Genomic DNA, 17,603 nt, shown 5'->3' with positions numbered 1-17,603 from the left:
GTGGCTTTTATTTTGAAAAACGAGTGAACCGGAAGTATTCACAGTGGATTTGCTACGGGTAGCAGGCGACACGTGTGTTGCTGCCAAAGAAGCATTAAGTTGATCGTATTCTTACGATGCTGAATTGCATTTGTTGTGTATTTGTAGTAAAGTAAGTACGACACGCCATAAATATATTGGTACGTTTATTTGGCAAACTACGGGGAGACTGACTCTAATCAGCTAGCGGCTAAGTTAGCACACAGCTACTGTGAAGCAGGTAAAATACAATATATATGTTGTAAGAAACAGTTTTGGTTGAGAAAAATGTACCTCCATAAAATAACATGTCCTTAGTTTTTACTGTTTAAAATGTCATAAATGTTAGACATGTTTTTCTTCATTAGTTAGGTCGTAAACAGCATTTTACTATATTTTTTACAGGCACTTTTTGAGTGTTCCATCATGGCTGATGCGTTCAGTAGCAGCTCAGAAAACGTAATTCAGCGTGTGGTAGAAGTTACGGTGAAGACAAGCACTCCTGTGGAGAAACTGGACGAGTTGTATCAGATCAAGGAGACTTGCGACTTCATCCGTGAGCATCAGTTCAAAAAGGTGGGGGCGTCACTTTATAATATATCTTTGAATAATTGCTCAGTCAAGCAGCTGAAGTCGGAAAAATGTGCAGCAACTTTTTTTTTTTAATTCTTCAAATGTTTTGCAGGTTGCTCTGCAGTTTCCTGACGAGCTGTTAGTGGATTCAGTTGCGATTGCGGAGGAGATTGAGAGAAACAGTGGTGCCAAGTCGTATATTTTGGGAGATACATCCTATGGCAGGTAATACACCGGGTGTAATACTATCAAAATGATGTATTAAAGTTTTGGCAGTACATTTCATTTAGTTGATGTACCTTCATCTATTTATTCATCTCATCAGAATATTTGATGCTTGTTGAATGTATATCAGCTTTTGCCACCATGCTGTGTGCTGATGTACACACATATATAGACCTTCAGTGTATTCAGCTCTTTATAAAATAGAGTAGTAGAGTATAATATATGTTTGGGTTGTTATTCTTGCACACACTTATAATAACTCTTCTGGGCAGCTGCTGTGTGGACGAGGTAGCTGCGGAGCACGTTGGAGCTGACTTCATCGTCCACTACGGCAGCGCTTGCCTCAGTCCGTCCAAACGTCTGCCTTTGAAGTACATCTTTGAGAGGCGCCCTGTGGACGTGGAGAAGTGTGCCTCCTCCTTCAGAGAACTCTACCCCGACACACAGAGTCACATCATCGTCCTCTATGACGTCAACTACGTTCATGCTATTGGTAAGTTATCGAATGGGGATTTATCCTTTTGTTTTTAGAAATGAGCCGAGTATACGAGTGTGCTGATATACTGCGTGCGTTTTCTTGTTTATTTAACTGGCTGTCTTTAAAATCTGCACCTTCATGTCCAGTGGTGGGTTTTATTATCTTCTACATCAGGGAATTTCAAAGTTTTTCAGGCCAAGGACCCCAAAACTGATGGAGAGATTAAGTAGTTCTGTATTAAACTCGGCCTCATGCTATTTATAAAGATACATTATTATTATCATCTTGCATTCAATCTTAAGATACCCACATAATACACAGTTTGCCTTGACTCTGTGGTCCATCTCATCCCTAAGTCCAAAACATCTCGGTTGGGTTTACGTCAGACAATTTTGGAAGTGGGTACCATTACTATACAAGTATTTGATTGGTGGGGTATGTGTAATCCCTCACTCTGTTTGTTTTTAACATCATCATCTTCAGCCTTAAATTAAAAAATATATACGTTTTCATGTTTTCAGATGACCTCCTGACAGTTTTATCTCCGGAGTATCCAAACCTTGTCGCCTCAGAGCTTGTTGTCGAAGGGGAGCAGTGTTACAGTCATGGCCGGGTTAAAAAGCGTCTCTCTGAGGAAGACAGCAGCAACGTTATCCGTCAGCTGGGAAGACAGATCTCCTTGAAAAGTGGTTCAAGTATAACGGATTACAACATGTTCTATGTAGGCCAGGAAGGAGCAACCCTGCGAAACTTCATGATGACGTGGAATCGCTGCTCGTTTTGCTCTTTTGACCCCGTGACAATGAAGGGCAGGGCCGAGTCAGTGAGCATCAACCGTGCGCTCATGAAGAGATATTACGCCATAGAAAGGGCCAAGGACGCCCGAGTGGTTGGCATCCTGGTCGGCACCCTGGGGGTGGCCGACTACCTCACCATCATCGAGCAGTTGAAGGAGACGATACGCAGAGCTGGCAAGAAGAGCTACATGTTCGCCATGGGGAAACTGAACGTACCCAAGCTGGCAAACTTTCTGGAAATCGACATCTTTGTGTTAATTGCTTGTCCCGAGAACTCGCTTCTGGATTCGAGCGAGTTCTATAAGCCTGTCGTGACTCCGTTTGAGATGGAGGTGGCCTGCAACAAGAAGAGGGAGTGGTCGGAGGAGTACGTCACAGACTTTCGATGTCTGCTTCCAGGTTTGATTGAGATTTATTCACATCAGAAATCTTTTCTTCATGTAAAAGGGCTGTGAGACAGTGCTTAGGGGGAAAGGGCCACAGTAAAGGTTATTCTTGTTCAAGGAGTTTAAAAACTGGGAAAAAGATCAAATGCAAACGTCATAGTGATGTATTAGAAATGATGCAGTGATGAAGCTTTCCATGCACCTGAAATGTTAAATATGTCATATAGAGTTGACGTATGGTATTGCTGCATCACAATTTTTAGCCGTTATACCAAACCTAAGTTAAATTACCAAAGTTCAGTGAAGTAAAAAAAAAAAAAAAAGTATAGTACCTACTAAATGACTCCTTAGTATGGAAATTCAGGGACATGTGCCACCCACCTAGACCAGACCAGACACCCCCACCCCATAGCAGTGACACTCCTTGATGGCAGCAGCCATCCCCATCAGGATGCAGCCTGACACAGACGCAAAAACAGTTTAGGAACAACTGAAAAAACATGAAGAACAGCACAAGGTGTTGACTTGGCCTCTAAATTCACTAGATCCCAAACTCATCAAGTATCTGTTGGATCAACTGGAACAAGCCTAATGCACAGAGGAGCTGTTAATTCCATTCCTGATATGTGTATTTGTAGATGATGAAAGTGAATGTTTTTACATTCATGTAAGTTTCTAATATGACTGCAGCTCTTTATCACATTTGTCTGTCATCATCACTGAACATGTCTGCGTATGCCTTCCATGTCCAACCTCCTCCTTTGCAAACTGTTTCTAGGTGGAGGGAGTCACGTGCCTTTGGCTGATCAGCAGCAGGGGGAGGAGGAGGATGATGGCACTGACGTTTCATTAATCACCGGAGCTCTGCGGAGCCATAATCTGCTGAACAGTGAGCCTGTAGAGTCAGCGTATGGATCCTCCGTGGTCCTGAGGAACCAGACGATGACTGTAGCCAACACAAACTCGGCTGGTAGGGGACACTCAGAAATTCGTGCCTCTTTTATTAAACATAGATTTACTGTAATGATTAGCATGAGTAACAGCATTGTCACTCTCTGTGGATGTGATTTCTCAAAATGAGTGATAACAGAACATGTCACAGTGACTGCCACCTTTTTTCTTTCAGCATCTTTTCTGGCAGGTCGAAGCTGGCGTGGCTTAGAGCCCAAGTTGGGGGAGACACCTGTGGTAAAGGCAGTAGAGGGAAGGAGAGGTATAGCTATAGCCTACGAAGAGGAGGGAACCGCTTCATAATAATTTACCACCACAACAACGTCCTCAACACATTATTTATTAATTAACAAATGCACCAAATGTATAGTATACAACTTGTAATCACTGGAAACTGTAAGTATGTATGATTATGGTTTTCATTAAACATGTTTTATTTTGTAAATCACAAAAGAAGAAAACTTGTTGGCTTTGGTTCATGAACTTTTTGGTTTTCACTAAGATAAATCACTGGCTGTTCACAGGAACTTCCTCCACAAAGGATGCAGGAAATATACCAGTGTTCCCATTAAACTTCCCTTCCAGCCACTCCTGGTTAACTAAAGCAAAAGAAGAAGAAAATATGAATTGCAACCATTTGTCTTGTTCACATCCCAGTGTTTCTAAATGTTTTTATACGTATAGAGCCTCACCTTTAGAGAGCAAAGTGATCGTGTCTCCTTGTTGAAAATTTAGATCCTCTGGATTTGACGACTCATAGGAGTGAAGAGCCAACAAGTGAATCTCAGTCTGGGGTTTTCCATCAGTTTGCTATAAAAAAAAAAAAGGAACAGTCATTTTTAGCTCCATGTTTCAACATAAGATATTCTTTTCTACAGTGTTTGACTTTCACAATGACTGTAGAGAGCTGTCACCGTACTGCACTTTGCTGCATTTGCGCGTTTTCGAAGTTTAACTTAAACTTCAGTGAGTTTATTGAGTTTACCTCAGTTCCACATAAAACATACTTGTAAAAGGCAAGTGATTTAGATTCTCACGACACAAAAGCACCATTTATAAAGAAGATATAAAAAGCAAAAGTCATAAATATCTTTACTTTCCTTATCCAGATTTTTTAAAATGAACAACAGCACAAAATATTTTTCAGCCAGGCAAGTGTGAAGAGCTATCGATCCATCGATCCATACCTCCTTGGTGTTACACCACAGGGTGATGTATCCATCCCTGGCACGGCTCCAGACGTCCTCCATGTCTGTGCTGGCGTCGATCACGCTTTCCCCACTTGCTTCAGAGGTCAAACTAAAGCAGACAAGGGTATAGGATTTCGTTCACACTCTGAAAGCATACCAGGAGGACGCCAACTTCTGCTTGACTCACTGCACTTGTTTTATCTTATTGTATTTTCTATTATGTTTTATGCTGTGTTTTTTGCACAATTTTTTATGTTTTTCTGTTTGTATTAATTTTACTGTCAGGCGACCTTGAGTGCCATGAAAGGCGCCCTGCAAATAAAATTTATTATTAACAGGTTTCTATTTAAATATTTAAATCAGCACCGTACCTCAAGGTGATTGCTTTTGGGGGGACACTCAGCTTCTTACTGATTTTCTCAGCCACCATCTTATAGGGAGCCCCACGTGGCACTAACACAACAAAGTTGAATGTGAAGCGGACTTTGACAATGTATGAATTGTCGGTGCGTCGTGCCTCCTGGTGACACAAGAGTGGAATTAAAGCACAGAAATCAATGGAACAGACCAGTACGCCACATGTTGGAAAGTATTTTAAAGGCTGTATCTTAGTATTATACATATTGGCAGGATTGGTCTCAGCGTACTGTACCTTAGGTTGAGCTTTTCCTCCACTGCTGCCGTTGCTAGGGGTAAGACCTTAAATACAGAAAATGAGAAACGATTCTAATCACTAATGGGTCAAATATAATTTATAAGTCACTATAAAACTGTCAGATGAGTCTACCTTGTATCCTTTCGGGCCTGGTTGGTGGTTCTCGGTTCGGAGGTGCAGTTGTTGCCTTATTTTTCGTTCAGAATACAGAAAGTTTTAGAAACTTAAAAAAATACTCATTAAAACTATCAACAAAACAGGATCCATGCCTGTAATTGTTATACAGTGTGTACAAGTATTAATATTACTGCAGTAGTACTAGAAGAAGAAGAAGCATATATTTATTTCCTACCTTGTTCTGTTTGGAAGCCACAGAGATTTCCAAACGTTCCAGGTAATTGTAAGGCACAAGTCCCCTCTGTAAGGTACATCGTAACGATGAGACTGACAATAGTGTGACAGGAATTCTCATGAAATCATGTTATTAATTGATTTGTGCATGAAAAAAAACAAAAACACTTTCCAACGTTGGGTTTACTCTACAAAAGGATGCACAGTTGTAAATATGGTGCAGATTCTAAGTGTCTTACTCGTTCATTGAAGACCACCGATGCCCAGTTGTCTGCACCCTTCTGCAGCACGAACACAATATTGCCCGGCACTACAGCCAACTCGTCACTGGTCTCGGGAACAAACTCGAACAGCACAATGTGGGGTTCTCCCTCTAAAGCCCTGTGATTAAAAACAGACATCTAAGGTCAACTCACCCAGGACGCCAACACTAAGGTGATCTCTTTTATATTGCCACAGAGTACCTCAGGACCTCGGGTTCTTTTGGACAAGCTGGACCATCTTCAACCTGTCAGATGTGGAGAAAAACACAATTTTAGTTTAAAAATTGGTATTGTGTAACAGGTAACTGTCTGGTCGATTACAAATTTTTTAAATATATATATATTTTTTAATTTTCCCCCACAAATTTACATTTCTTTAAAAACACATTAATATGAATCCGGAATAATTTAGTGAAGGGATAAACGGAGGCTGAAGACGTCATCTTTCAGTCATTTCACTCATTCGCATCTGATACAGGAGCTGTCTCAGCGGCCCACTGTTTCACACAGAGCGTCTCTGTCAGGTTCCCTGCAGTTGACCAAGAGAGTCAATTCAGTCCCCAGGTAAAATTATAACTTGAATATGTCAATTATTTTCTTTATCCGTCAATTGTGTATACCAGGCAGATATGTTTATGTTTATGGCAGTTGCACGGCCACCCTACTGTTGCACATGTTTGAAAAAACAAAAAGAGAATATTTGAATCTCTGTATTATTTGAATAGCTTATATTGAATGCAAAATTATGATAATAATTTTATAAATAGCACTAGGTGGAGTTTAACATGGAACCCATATAATAGGTAGGGAGTCCTTACTTATTCTCTCATCAGTTTGGGGTCCTTGGCCTAAAAGATGTTGAAGACCCCTGGTCTAGCACATAATTTATTGTGGATATAATGTAACATAACAATTGATTTTTACATTAGAAAAGTATTTTTTTATGTCAATAAGAGTCCATTTGTTACCTGTGGCTGTAATGGAGCAAATCCAGAGAATTCATCTTGTGGAACAACCGAGGCAACAACCTGATGATACAAAAAAAAAAAAAAAAAAAAAAAAGTAGATTATGATTTATGTCACTCTGCAAAATAACTAGACTGTTTGTTTCAAAATCATCTCAAACCAAAGGAAAAGTATATAACAATATGACAAAGCCACAAAATGAGTTATGGAGGTTTTTACGAAACAGGATAAGCTGTGGTATGTTTATGGAGGTAATCAACACCATTTATTACTAATGTCATCAGCTAAAGTATTACCTTGGCCTTACCCAGGTAGTCCTTCTTCTCCAGCTCAGCGACATAGTGCTTATTTGGTTTGAAAAACACCTTCGATGGAATCTCGACCGGTTTGAAAAGTTTCCGCTTCTGAAATTTCATCACAAGTGTTGTTAAAAAATACAACAGCACTCTTTATACCGCACCATGCATATAAATGAATTACAAAGTCTAAAAGATGCTGAATAATCGATTGAGACATGTCCGCATAGTATGTATAAGCACTGCAGCTACATAATTGCATCCACATTGTGACTGACCAGGATGGACTGCAGAGCTTTGTCGATTATGTTGAGCTTGGACTCTGTTTTGTAGTCGAGAGCCTTCGCGAGGTTTTGCTGGGCCTTCTCCCAGTTTCCCAACTGAGCCTCAGCCAGGGCCATGTTGTGGAGAACCTGTGGCAGCAAACATCAATATATTTTTTGGAGACTGCTCAAAGAAGTTCATTGTTTTAATCCTTCTGGAATTTATAATAATCCCTCATGCTGACAGTAAAACTGAGAAAAACGCATGAGCTTCTTTCCCTTTTTTCCTCGAGTGAAAAGTTCCACATTGTACTTTAGACAGTGCCACATAATAAATAAAAACCCAAAGCGGAATCAGGTTTCAGCATCAAATCAAAGTATCTGAATCTTTTAGGAAAGGAAAAGTATTTAGGATTAACAATCGGGAGGCTTACCTCACATGCATACAATATGTATCTGAGGCCGAGTGCTTTGTAATCTATCAGCTGGTTGCCCCTTAGGGCTTTGTGGGCTTTCTGGAAATCAGCTAAACTCTCTTCATACCTTTGAAAAGGAATTTTCACATGAATCACTTTTGCATATAGAAAAAACTCCACAAAGAAACACATGAGAGTGGTGACATTATAAGCACATATTATTGTTTTTTAATTGCAAATAAATGTCAAACATGAAAAAGAGATGTTGACATAACCAGCGTGTCTTGCCTCTTCTTTCTGTAGAAGGTGATTCCTCTTTGAAAGAAGGCAATGGCCAGATGCTCGTCCTTGCGTATGCTGCAATCAAATGCCTGAGGAGCGTTAGAACACACAGTGACTTCCTCTAGAAGAAAGAAGGTAATCTTTACTTCTTCTTTTACAGTGACTTGCACTTTCAGTCAGTCAAGATCACAGGATTTGAATCTTGGCCTGAATACAAATGGCTTTACCTTTGGATGTGTGCTATTAGAAAAATGTAATGTTGCAATAAAAGTGTGTAGGTCAGACGTACCTTTTCCGCAGCATCCAGGTTTTGATTGAGAAGATGGAGACAGCCGATGTCAAAGCAAATTTTGGAGTTGGGTTCTTTGATAGACAGGAAGATCTTGAGCGCCTCTGAAAAATCCTGTCTGTCTGCACAAGTTATAGCCTCATCCCACTGGCGAAGAGTGTCCACGAACGACATGTTTGGTCTGGTTAGGAGTACGCACTGAGCTACAGGCCAAATTGAGGAAGCCACCCCTGATTTTATACCACTAAGATGAGGAAGTGAGTGATGACAGTCAGTGTTACTACATTTAGCCACCCCAGCACTGTGTCATAAGGTCCAGTGATTATTATTTCTGTCTCGCTCTGATGCTGTGGCATTTGTGTTATAGTTAAGCGTTTTCATTTGATGTGGTTGAAAAAAAATTATCTATTTTTGTGACATCATAACAACATCTATCATATATGGAAGGATGCAATGTACATGTTGACATTTAAAAAGGCCTTTAATTGGAAATAAAGATGACATGGTTGTTAATCATTTTAAGACCCACAACTACAGTATCAGATATAACTGATGTTGATAGCGGAACTGTTTATTCAGCTTATCTTCATGGACTTTTACTCATCAGCGTATTTGCTCAACTTCATAGCACAAAAGGTCAACTTCCGGTCTATAGTTGTTTTTTTTTTTTTTTTTTTTTTTTTGTTAAGAAAATCGTATATGAGCAGACGGGGATCTCCCAAAAATGAAAAAGTGCATTCTAACACATCATATCTACCGCTATAGTTTAATGAAAGCGTATAATACATTACTTGGTGACCTCCTTCGCCCAAATATTCCTCTTTTACTCCAGTCTAAATAATGCTCTTATTTTGAACGAAACATAAAACACGCATTTCCGTGATTCCTGTAAGCTTGAGGTGTCTAGCTAAACAAACATGGCTGTGCTACGCTATCAGACGTCGGACTTTTACGATACGTAGGCAAATGGAAATAAGGAATATGCGACGATAAAATAAGAAAAATGCCGCGCGTGGTATGACGCCGAGGTTGGAGCGTGGCTGTGACATTTAGCCAGTTAGCGCAGTGTAGCCTTTTGTGACCGTGTTTACACATAGCTAACTCTCCAGTTGGCTAAACCAGGCTAGCAAGATGGACCTTGGAACAATGTTGTACAACAACTTAAAAGATGTTACATGGAGTACGACGTCCTTACCACTAGATCAACTTGTCAGTACCTATAAGTTGCCTCAAATTGTCAAGCTGGATAACGGTTAGTAATTTTTTGACGTTTGAAGTTGTGCAAGCTACCGACTTTGCGCCTGTTAGCTGCTAGTTAGCGTCAGAGATATTAGCCATTGATTGTGTTTGTCTCACCAACAAAAATAGGCTAGCTCATATTAAAAGGCAGGGTTTTGTATTGATAAAAGTGAGAAGTTGCATTGTAAAGCATTTCCTCTTGTCGTGCGGATTGCACCAAACAATGCTAAGTTACCCTTTTTTTCTGTTTAAAATATATAATTTAGTCTAAATCCTGTCACTCAGAAGCCATCCCCATATTGAAAGTTTGTGTAAACGTGGCTATTGTCATAAATAGCTGAGTTAGGATCGTCAATTAAAGGCATGCAAGTAGGTTTAATTCTACAACACAGTGACTGGCTGTTGTCTTAAAGGGATTTAGAATATATTTTATCTAAGACCAGCCCTGAGCCACAACTTGACAGATGAGGCAGTGTGAGTTGGAACCCCAAGCAAATAACTAAATAGTGAATTGTTTAGTCATAGCTGCAAAGTGATCTGTGGCCTCATTCCAGATACAATGAAAGATTTGTTTAGGCACAACCATATAAAATGATGGGGTAACGTTACACATTGCTGTAATATTGGTTCATGAAATATGTGCAGATATTTCATTTAGCCCACAGTTGTATTTTATTATATTTATTATTGTTACATGCATATACAATTACATGTTATTCCTCAGCACTAACTTTAATTAGGGTCTAGTGCAGAATTAAGGTGCTGTGTTGTACCTACAATGAGCGTGCATGCTCTTTTGGAGAGGTATGGATTAAGGCATTACTCATTGTCCATGGAGCACAGTGGCTCGAGTGTGCTCAGTTATTCAATACCTTTGCTTAAGTATCCTGTCAAGCTCGCAAGTGGTACAAAAATGGAAACAGTCACCATGTTGTTCCTCCTTGTTCTGTTGTTGTACCTGTGTGTGGTCATTGTTATTGTTCAGTTAGAACTTTGGTTACACAAGAGATGTGATGGTCTTCTGTCATTTCATTTCCCACAGGTCAGTCGGTCGAAGGGCTCAGAGACAATGACTACCTCTTGATTCATTCCTGTCGTCAGTGGACGACTATAACTGCTCACAGTCTGGAGGAGGGACACTATGTCATTGGACCCAAAATAGAGATCCCAGTTCACTATGAAGGTGAGCAGCGGACATACAGATGCTTGTCCAATTTGTCTGATGCTGTTATTGTATGTGTGTTATTTTCTTGTATTATAGATGTTAACAGTAGAATTTATTTATTATATTTATTATATTTTGTAAGTATTACGTATTTTCTATTAAAAATAAAGAATAACTTATAGTGGTCAATGCTTTTCAAAACCCTTTTTGGAACTCTCAAATCCCGACAATACCGTGGATCATATGCAGATATGTGGCGCTATGGTCTGACTGATCACATGCTGTGTCTTCTCCAGGTCAGTTTAAGCTGCTGGAGCAGGACAGGGACGTCAAGGAGCCTGTACAGTACTTCAACAGCGTGGAGGAGGTGGCCAAAGCGTTCCCCGAAAGGGTGTATGTCATGGAAGAAATTGTTTTCAATGTTAAGGTACATTTAATCTTTTAAACAGGTTATTGTAAATGTTTTGGCATTTATTAACATGTATATTTTTATCTGTCAAACAATGGCTTGTTATTTATCTCTGACACTGAGGTGTTCCATAAGAGTATACTTCCTGTTGAAGCTGGAAACTTAAGCTCTTATTATCACTTCAGACTCTTCAGACAAGAAACAGCTTAAACAGCTTAAAATAGGATTATAATGTGTAATTTTTGCATTTTTTTACCAGTTCCGCATTTAGCCGTAACTGGTAAACCAATCCTCTGAAATGGAAAAAAAAAAAGAAAGCAAATATAATGCTCTAAGCTGTTTTTTCCAGGTTATATACTTTAAATTAAATTGTAGACGCTCTCTTTAGTGTCTTCATGCTCGTGCGATATGTCATCTTTTCACAGATGGCTTCTGGGGAATGCAACGAAGACACAGAAGTTTACAACATTACACTAAGCACCGGCGACGAACTGACATTGATGGGCCAGGCTGAGATCCTCTACGCCAAAAGCTTCAAAGAAAAATCGAGGTTCAACACTATTTTTAAGAAAATCGGGAAGCTGAACTCCATAAGTAAGATCGGACGAGGCAAGATGCCGTGCTTGATTTGCATGAACCATCGCACCAACGAAAGCATCAGCCTTCCCTTCCAGTGCAAAGGCAGGTTTAGCACCTGCAGTCCGCTGGAGCTCCAAATGCAGGATGGCGAACACAACATCAGGAACATTGTGGAGAAAACCCGTCTCCCTGTAAATGTCACAGTACCCAGCAGTCCGCCCCGAAACCAGCATGACCTCCATCTCATTCGGGAGGGTCACCGCTACAAATTGGTTAACATTCAGACAAAGACAGTGGTTGTGTGCTGCATTCTGCGAAGTAATAAAATTATCCCCATCCATTTTCCATTTCATATGGCCATGCCGAGATTTATTGTCCCAGAGGAGCTGCTGCAGGGCGAGTTGTGGCTAGAAACCATGGTACACCGCTGGTTCTCCTTCTGCCAGGAGCAGTTTGATATAGATGACTATTCTCGTGCCGTCCGGGATGTGCGGACTGACTGGAGCGATGATGGCAAAAGCCCCAAGAAAAGCGGTGGGAATGTTAGCTCCAGTGGAAGCAATGGAGGCAGCAGCAGCAGCTCCAACGGGTCTCAAAACCACATGCACATTCCCAGCTCTTTAACTTACGCACGAGATGAACTCACTCAGTCCTTCCACCGATTATCTGTGTGTGTGTATGGCAGCAACCTGCACGGTAACAGTGAAGTCAACTTGCAGGGCTGCATGACGCTGTGTGGAGATTGGGGTCTTCTGCCATCTGAAAGCAATGCTTCAGAATCTGGAGAAAGTGAACACTATTTCCCCGAACTGATGGATTGTACAAACCAACCACCGACCCTCAACAAGCTGGACATTCCTTATGAGGAGCTGTGGTTGGATCACTTGAAAAATCAGATTCCGAAGTCTTCTGCGAGTGAAGGAACCCGAGGTGTCAACAATGGCTGTGCCACAACAGCCGCACTGTCGTTCCCAGTCACTTGTCCTTTGACGGCCATTACCAGTTCAGATGTGCCTCTTACACCACCACCGGTCCCACCCAAATCTGAAGCTGTGAGTATAATATATCATAATTGAAGTTGTAACTCATTTGCTCTATTTCATTCACATTGATTAGCAGAGATTTTTTTCTTTGACTGTTTCAAAAAGCACAGCGGTGAAATTACGACACAAATTGAAGTTTTCAGGTGTATCAGGGCTGAGAAAAATAAATAGATGAATAACTTAAGACTTCCCGGCTTGTTCCAAATTTTTAATCATCTCCCCACGTTATGATGCACACAGGTCAACCAGTTGTTTGTGGTTCTGAACCATCAAACCATCAGATACAGCAAATGTATCTCAAGGGTTAGGTCTTAGGTTGCCCAGGTCAGATGCAAGGTGTGAATGAGGTCACAGCAAGTACACATTTATACAAAAGGAAACACTCCCATTGCAGCTACCTTTTCAGTAATACAATGACAAGCAGTGTATGTTTTTACAGTGCAACCAATCTCTACCAATAAAGAACTAAGTCATTATTAATTGTAAAATTAACCATCAGGACTAGGTTTTTCTGTTCAAATAAATTTCCTTTTGAGACGTCTGATATCGTTGCCTTAGTCAGTACCTACAAAACTATTATATGGAATGCTAAATTTAAATAACTTGAATGGCTATTGCAGAGAAAATGCCGACCATAAATAGTATAAAAAACTGGAGTCTGACAACAAGCAAGTGATTGCTTTGCAGACAATATGGTACTTTTGCTGGATATTTCAAAGTCGGGACATTTCCTTGTAGGTGAAGGAAGAATGCCGTCTTTTGAACGCCCCACCGATCCCTCCAAGAAGTCAGAAACAGATGCCGTCAGTGCCCATCCTGTCAAAGCCACGGCAGCAAGACACTCGGTCTCCAAGCCCAACCCTCTCCTATTATTCCTCTGGTCTCCACAACATGTAAGAATTGAATTCACTTAAACCTAACACTCCTTAGCTAACCACTCAGCTGTAAAATGTGTTGTATGTTTACTTCACATGATCTCTATAGGAGGTCTGCTATTGTACCACAAATTAATCTTGTACTTTTCTTTCAGTAGTGGAGCATGTGAGCAAGAGGGAGCTGACCCGCAAGAACAAAGCAATGTTTGCTACCCTTGTAGCTGGGGTAAATCCAACAGCACTGAACCAAATGCCACTTCTCCCTGCGGTAGCCTACCATCGGATGGGGTGTCGTCCCGGTTGTCTTGGCCAAATAACTTTAGTGGAGGAGAATCACGCTGCATGGAGGAATTTCTACCAGCAAGTTGTCGAAGTTACTACAGTTACCCCAGAAAGAGATCCCCGAGCAGCGCAAAGACCTGCACATCCACCCTGGTTGACTTTGACGGCAGAGAGCATGCACACAGCAGTAAGGACTTCAGCATGCAGAAAGCTTCTCTGAACCAGTTCTGTACCAAGTCCTCAAGTTACAATTCAGAAATGTACAGAGACAAGCCGATAGAAGAATCTAACACTAAGCAGAGCCTCTCCTGCCCCATCTTACCCCCGAGAACGCCAAAACCAAATGCAGTGAAAAAGGGCACAGAGTCACTGTCAGATTCAGTGTGTGACAATAAACAGGAGCCTTTGAATTCCTCATTCACTCAACCTGAGCAGCAAGAGCAGGGCACAACGGATATATACTCTATCTCTATCTCCAACTCATTAACTCTTAACTGTCCACCCTCTCCTCCCACTGCACAGTGGCAGCCGCCGTCCAGCTTAGCCGGCCTTTCTATTGAAGAGGTCTCCAAATCTCTGAAGTTTATCGGCCTGCCTGATGACATTGTTTCTCTTTTTGTGTCTGAGAAGATTGACGGGAATCTGCTCCTTCAGCTCACCGAGGAGATTTTGTCCGAGGACTTCAAGCTAAGCAAGCTGCAGGTGAAGAAACTCATGCAGTTCATAAATGGATGGAGACCCAAGATATAGAGCGTATACGACACTAAATCCAGTTGTAAAGCAGAGATAGACATGCCTTCAGTATATATGCTATGCACACCAAGCCACAACGAGTTTCCTTTTGTATGGTATGAACTTATTTCCTTGTTACGACATTGTGGGTAGGGTGTTGTTGGATAATACTTCCCAGCTCGCCTATAGTCTGTGACTGCTACTTGCTAATTGAATGGAACTGTTTGGCACTTTCATGAAGACGTTTTCATGTCAACTACTTAGTACTTTTTCATACATGTTCATGCCATCACTTCAATCCTAAATTAAAGGTCCAGTGTGTTAGTTGTAGTGAGATATATTTGGAGAACTTACTATTGAATCATATTTTCGTAAGTTTATAATCAACTGAAACTGAAACCTGGACAGACAAACACAACACAAACACTAGCTCTACCTTTCATTTAGTGTATAGTGAACTCTGTAGTTTCTTATGCTTTCGGAAAGAGTAGGAAAATATTTAAAGAGTATTGGTTGTAATCTGCAGTCTTGCCACTAGGTGACACTAAATCCTACACACTGGACCTTTAAGCCAAATCCTGTAAAGGAAATCATCATTGACGCTAAGGGTATGAGACATACCAAAGACATTAAAATTAGATCTGCTTTTCTGTTCTTAAAGGTGGATCCAAACAAATGTTGCAAAGACGGCACAGACTAGAAAATATTTGGCTTTAGTATATGCTGCTTAATTCACCCCCGAAGCTATGTATTATCTGTATTTGGTATGAAAAATAATGGTATTTTAAATCATAATTATATAAACAATTATAATGACTAACTCATAGCCAGATCATTCAGCTACTGATAGACATGGCTGAGATCAGGGCTGCAATAGATAATATTTCTAAACATTAAAAAAATTAAATTGACCGCTCTGAAAAAGGTATAAAGCTATTCTTAGTTTCTTTTTAAAAGCAACCAATCTGAGCTCTCCAGAAGCTCTATGCCTGGTCTGCACCAGTAAAGTTTATTTTTAAATGGACAGAGGAGCGGTGGCATTAGTGAATATAATTAGATTTTCAAGGCCCTTAATGGGTAAAAATAAAATACATCAATCTGATAGCGAGTGAAAGAGCTGGTTTACTTTCCAGTTTCAGAAGTTGAATTGTCACATGCATTTAAACCAGCTGGACTTGGAAATTGCATTCTTTGAATTATGTTCTACTTGGAACTATGCTAACAACAGCGAACCAAATCAAATGTTATCATGAGCTCTCAAGTGCAACAGGATGCAAAAAGAACACTTATGCAAGATTCTATTTCTGCCTTTTTAACCATAAGTAGAAATTCTACTTGACGTCAATCAATTTAAAATGTAACACGAGGCTGTTTGAAGCTCAAATTATGCCCCGACTTTAACATGGAAATAACCAATAGAGCAAAATGGACCATGAAGTTCTAAATAAAACACAAATTATGCATCATGCACTTTGGTAGATTTCAGTTTAAATATTTGCAATTAAGGTCATTAAAATAGTTAAAATAGTGTGTGTGTGTGTGTAGACAGAGTGAATGCACTACATGTTTATTCTGATGGTACTTATCCTTTTGCTTGATTTGTAAGTGTCTTCTAACGCGCCTTAACCCAGAGACCTTAAAATGTTAAATATGTCACCTTGGCTTAAATGTTTTCATTTTGTCTGTGTCTTATCATGAGAATGTACTCAACACAAACTGAGGGAAAGATGATAAGTTTGTGTCCCCCCCCCCACACCCCAGAGGCATGAAAGCTAAGAAAAGAATACTTGGTAACACTAGTAATGAATATTTTTTCTATACCCTGGATTCAGAATTGATTTATTTATGCAGTAATTGTAATGCAATGCAAAATATGCAGTAACGGTTATTCTCAGAGGGTTTGAGAGGCTGGAAAATGAAGGTGCCACAGCAGCAACAGTGATTCTGCTACCCAGGTCTGCTCAGTTGGCCAGACAGCTGTCATTTTTATTACCCCCTTGACACTTGTTTTGTTTTTTTTTAGCGGGGTGTTACATATTTTACGTGGTATTTTTTTTATTATTATTATTTTGTATGTAAGTGCAAATTTAATGTAATTTTTTTTTTTAAAGAAAATTTGTTACTAATGTTGAAATTATTTTTATGGAAAAAAAAAAAGCTTATGTTCAAATTTTTATTTTGTAAAATGTGGATTCTACTTGGGTTTTAAGTAAATCCATGCATTAAAAATAATGGTTACAGGGAGAGAAAAAACAAACAAAAAAAAATAGCAAGCCTCAGACACACTACAGAGACGGCGACCAAAAAAAAAAAAAAAAAAAAATGTCAATAAGAAATAAGTGTAATTTTCCAGATTTGCTTCTAACTTCGTGACAGGTATTTCTGTGTCTGATGTTCCTTGAAACTGTTATTATATGGCGGTGATTAATGTCTTATGCAATAGCCATAGCACTCTGAAGACAGTGTGAAGGAACAACAAAGTATAAAAAAAGGCAGTGGAGTATTACGTGTATTGAAACTGCCTCAGTGTTAATTTCTGACTATTGTGCATGCCAAAGGAATTCGTCCAAGTCAGTGATGTTTCTTGAATAATTCTGGGATATGAACTGTGAACACACTACAACAAGTAGCCCTGTCCTACTAACTCTAAAAATAATCTACTTGTCAGCTCTGGAATGAGACCTACATGAATTATTGACATTCTTCAAAAAAATAAAAAAAAAACAGTAAATGACTGTGACTCTGGGTTTGACAGCATTACTCAAATCTTGAGTTATGAGCAGTCAGCTTTCTCTTGAACTCTTTTTTTTTGATTGTATAATCTAATAAAATGGATTAACTGGTACTTCTGGTTTTTCTTCTCAGTCATTCAGCTCCACT

The 17,603-nt window shown here is 39.9% G+C and overlaps 3 protein-coding genes across 5 annotated transcripts; 2 read left to right on the top strand and 1 right to left on the bottom strand.

Moving 5' to 3' along the window:
- Positions 1-43: 43 nt before the first annotated feature.
- On the top strand, positions 44-3,876 carry dph2 (diphthamide biosynthesis 2). Of its 2 annotated transcripts, none has more exons than XM_047568740.1 (7): positions 44-151; positions 424-594; positions 704-816; positions 1,089-1,309; positions 1,816-2,490; positions 3,256-3,447; positions 3,604-3,876. In XM_047568740.1, the coding sequence occupies exons 2-7, from the start codon at positions 445-447 to the stop codon at positions 3,729-3,731; spliced, it is 1,479 nt and encodes a 492-aa protein (XP_047424696.1). In that variant the 5' UTR covers positions 44-151; positions 424-444; the 3' UTR covers positions 3,732-3,876. The 2 variants fall into 2 exon arrangements, with proteins under 2 accessions (XP_047424696.1, XP_047424695.1); XM_047568739.1 differs by having other exon boundaries at positions 49-259.
- On the bottom strand, positions 3,753-8,622 carry ncf2 (neutrophil cytosolic factor 2). Its single transcript, XM_047568737.1, has 15 exons — positions 8,400-8,622; positions 8,117-8,199; positions 7,847-7,955; positions 7,428-7,562; positions 7,150-7,257; positions 6,856-6,915; positions 6,089-6,132; positions 5,864-6,005; positions 5,626-5,691; positions 5,406-5,460; positions 5,271-5,317; positions 4,990-5,138; positions 4,616-4,727; positions 4,121-4,238; positions 3,753-4,027 (listed from the first exon to the last, which is right to left on the bottom strand). Exons 1-15 carry the CDS (start codon positions 8,571-8,573, stop codon positions 3,936-3,938), a joined length of 1,494 nt encoding a protein of 497 aa, XP_047424693.1. The 5' UTR covers positions 8,574-8,622; the 3' UTR covers positions 3,753-3,935.
- A 660-nt stretch (positions 8,623-9,282) lies between these two features.
- Positions 9,283-17,568, top strand: garem (GRB2 associated, regulator of MAPK1). 2 transcript variants are annotated; one of them, XM_047568687.1, is made up of 6 exons: positions 9,283-9,651; positions 10,681-10,821; positions 11,100-11,230; positions 11,638-12,843; positions 13,573-13,727; positions 13,868-17,568. In XM_047568687.1, exons 1-6 carry the CDS (start codon positions 9,531-9,533, stop codon positions 14,739-14,741), a joined length of 2,628 nt encoding a protein of 875 aa, XP_047424643.1. In that variant the 5' UTR covers positions 9,283-9,530; the 3' UTR covers positions 14,742-17,568. The 2 variants fall into 2 exon arrangements, with proteins under 2 accessions (XP_047424643.1, XP_047424641.1); XM_047568685.1 differs by having other exon boundaries at positions 13,865-17,568.
- The last annotated feature ends 35 nt before the right edge of the window (positions 17,569-17,603 follow it).

This window comes from Mugil cephalus, chromosome 18 (genome assembly GCF_022458985.1).
Source record: "Mugil cephalus isolate CIBA_MC_2020 chromosome 18, CIBA_Mcephalus_1.1, whole genome shotgun sequence".
In the NCBI taxonomy this organism is placed as follows: Eukaryota; Metazoa; Chordata; class Actinopteri; order Mugiliformes; family Mugilidae; genus Mugil; species Mugil cephalus.
This window is presented reverse-complemented; position numbering and strand designations above follow the sequence as displayed.

Coding starts and splice junctions, on each gene's coding strand:
- garem (XM_047568685.1), top strand. CDS start 9,531: ATGGACCTTGGAACAATGTTGTACAACAACTTAAAAGATGTTACATGG. Junction 11,231..11,637: donor AAATTGTTTTCAATGTTAAG/GTACATTTAATC, acceptor ATCTTTTCACAG/ATGGCTTCTGGGGAATGCAA. Junction 12,844..13,572: donor TCCCACCCAAATCTGAAGCT/GTGAGTATAATA, acceptor ATTTCCTTGTAG/GTGAAGGAAGAATGCCGTCT.
- dph2 (XM_047568740.1), top strand. CDS start 445: ATGGCTGATGCGTTCAGTAGCAGCTCAGAAAACGTAATTCAGCGTGTG. Junction 595..703: donor GTGAGCATCAGTTCAAAAAG/GTGGGGGCGTCA, acceptor AATGTTTTGCAG/GTTGCTCTGCAGTTTCCTGA. Junction 1,310..1,815: donor CAACTACGTTCATGCTATTG/GTAAGTTATCGA, acceptor TCATGTTTTCAG/ATGACCTCCTGACAGTTTTA.
- ncf2 (XM_047568737.1), bottom strand. CDS start 8,573: ATGTCGTTCGTGGACACTCTTCGCCAGTGGGATGAGGCTATAACTTGT. Junction 8,200..8,399: donor ACCTGGATGCTGCGGAAAAG/GTACGTCTGACC, acceptor AACGCTCCTCAG/GCATTTGATTGCAGCATACG. Junction 5,692..5,863: donor CGGTGGTCTTCAATGAACGA/GTAAGACACTTA, acceptor TGTACCTTACAG/AGGGGACTTGTGCCTTACAA.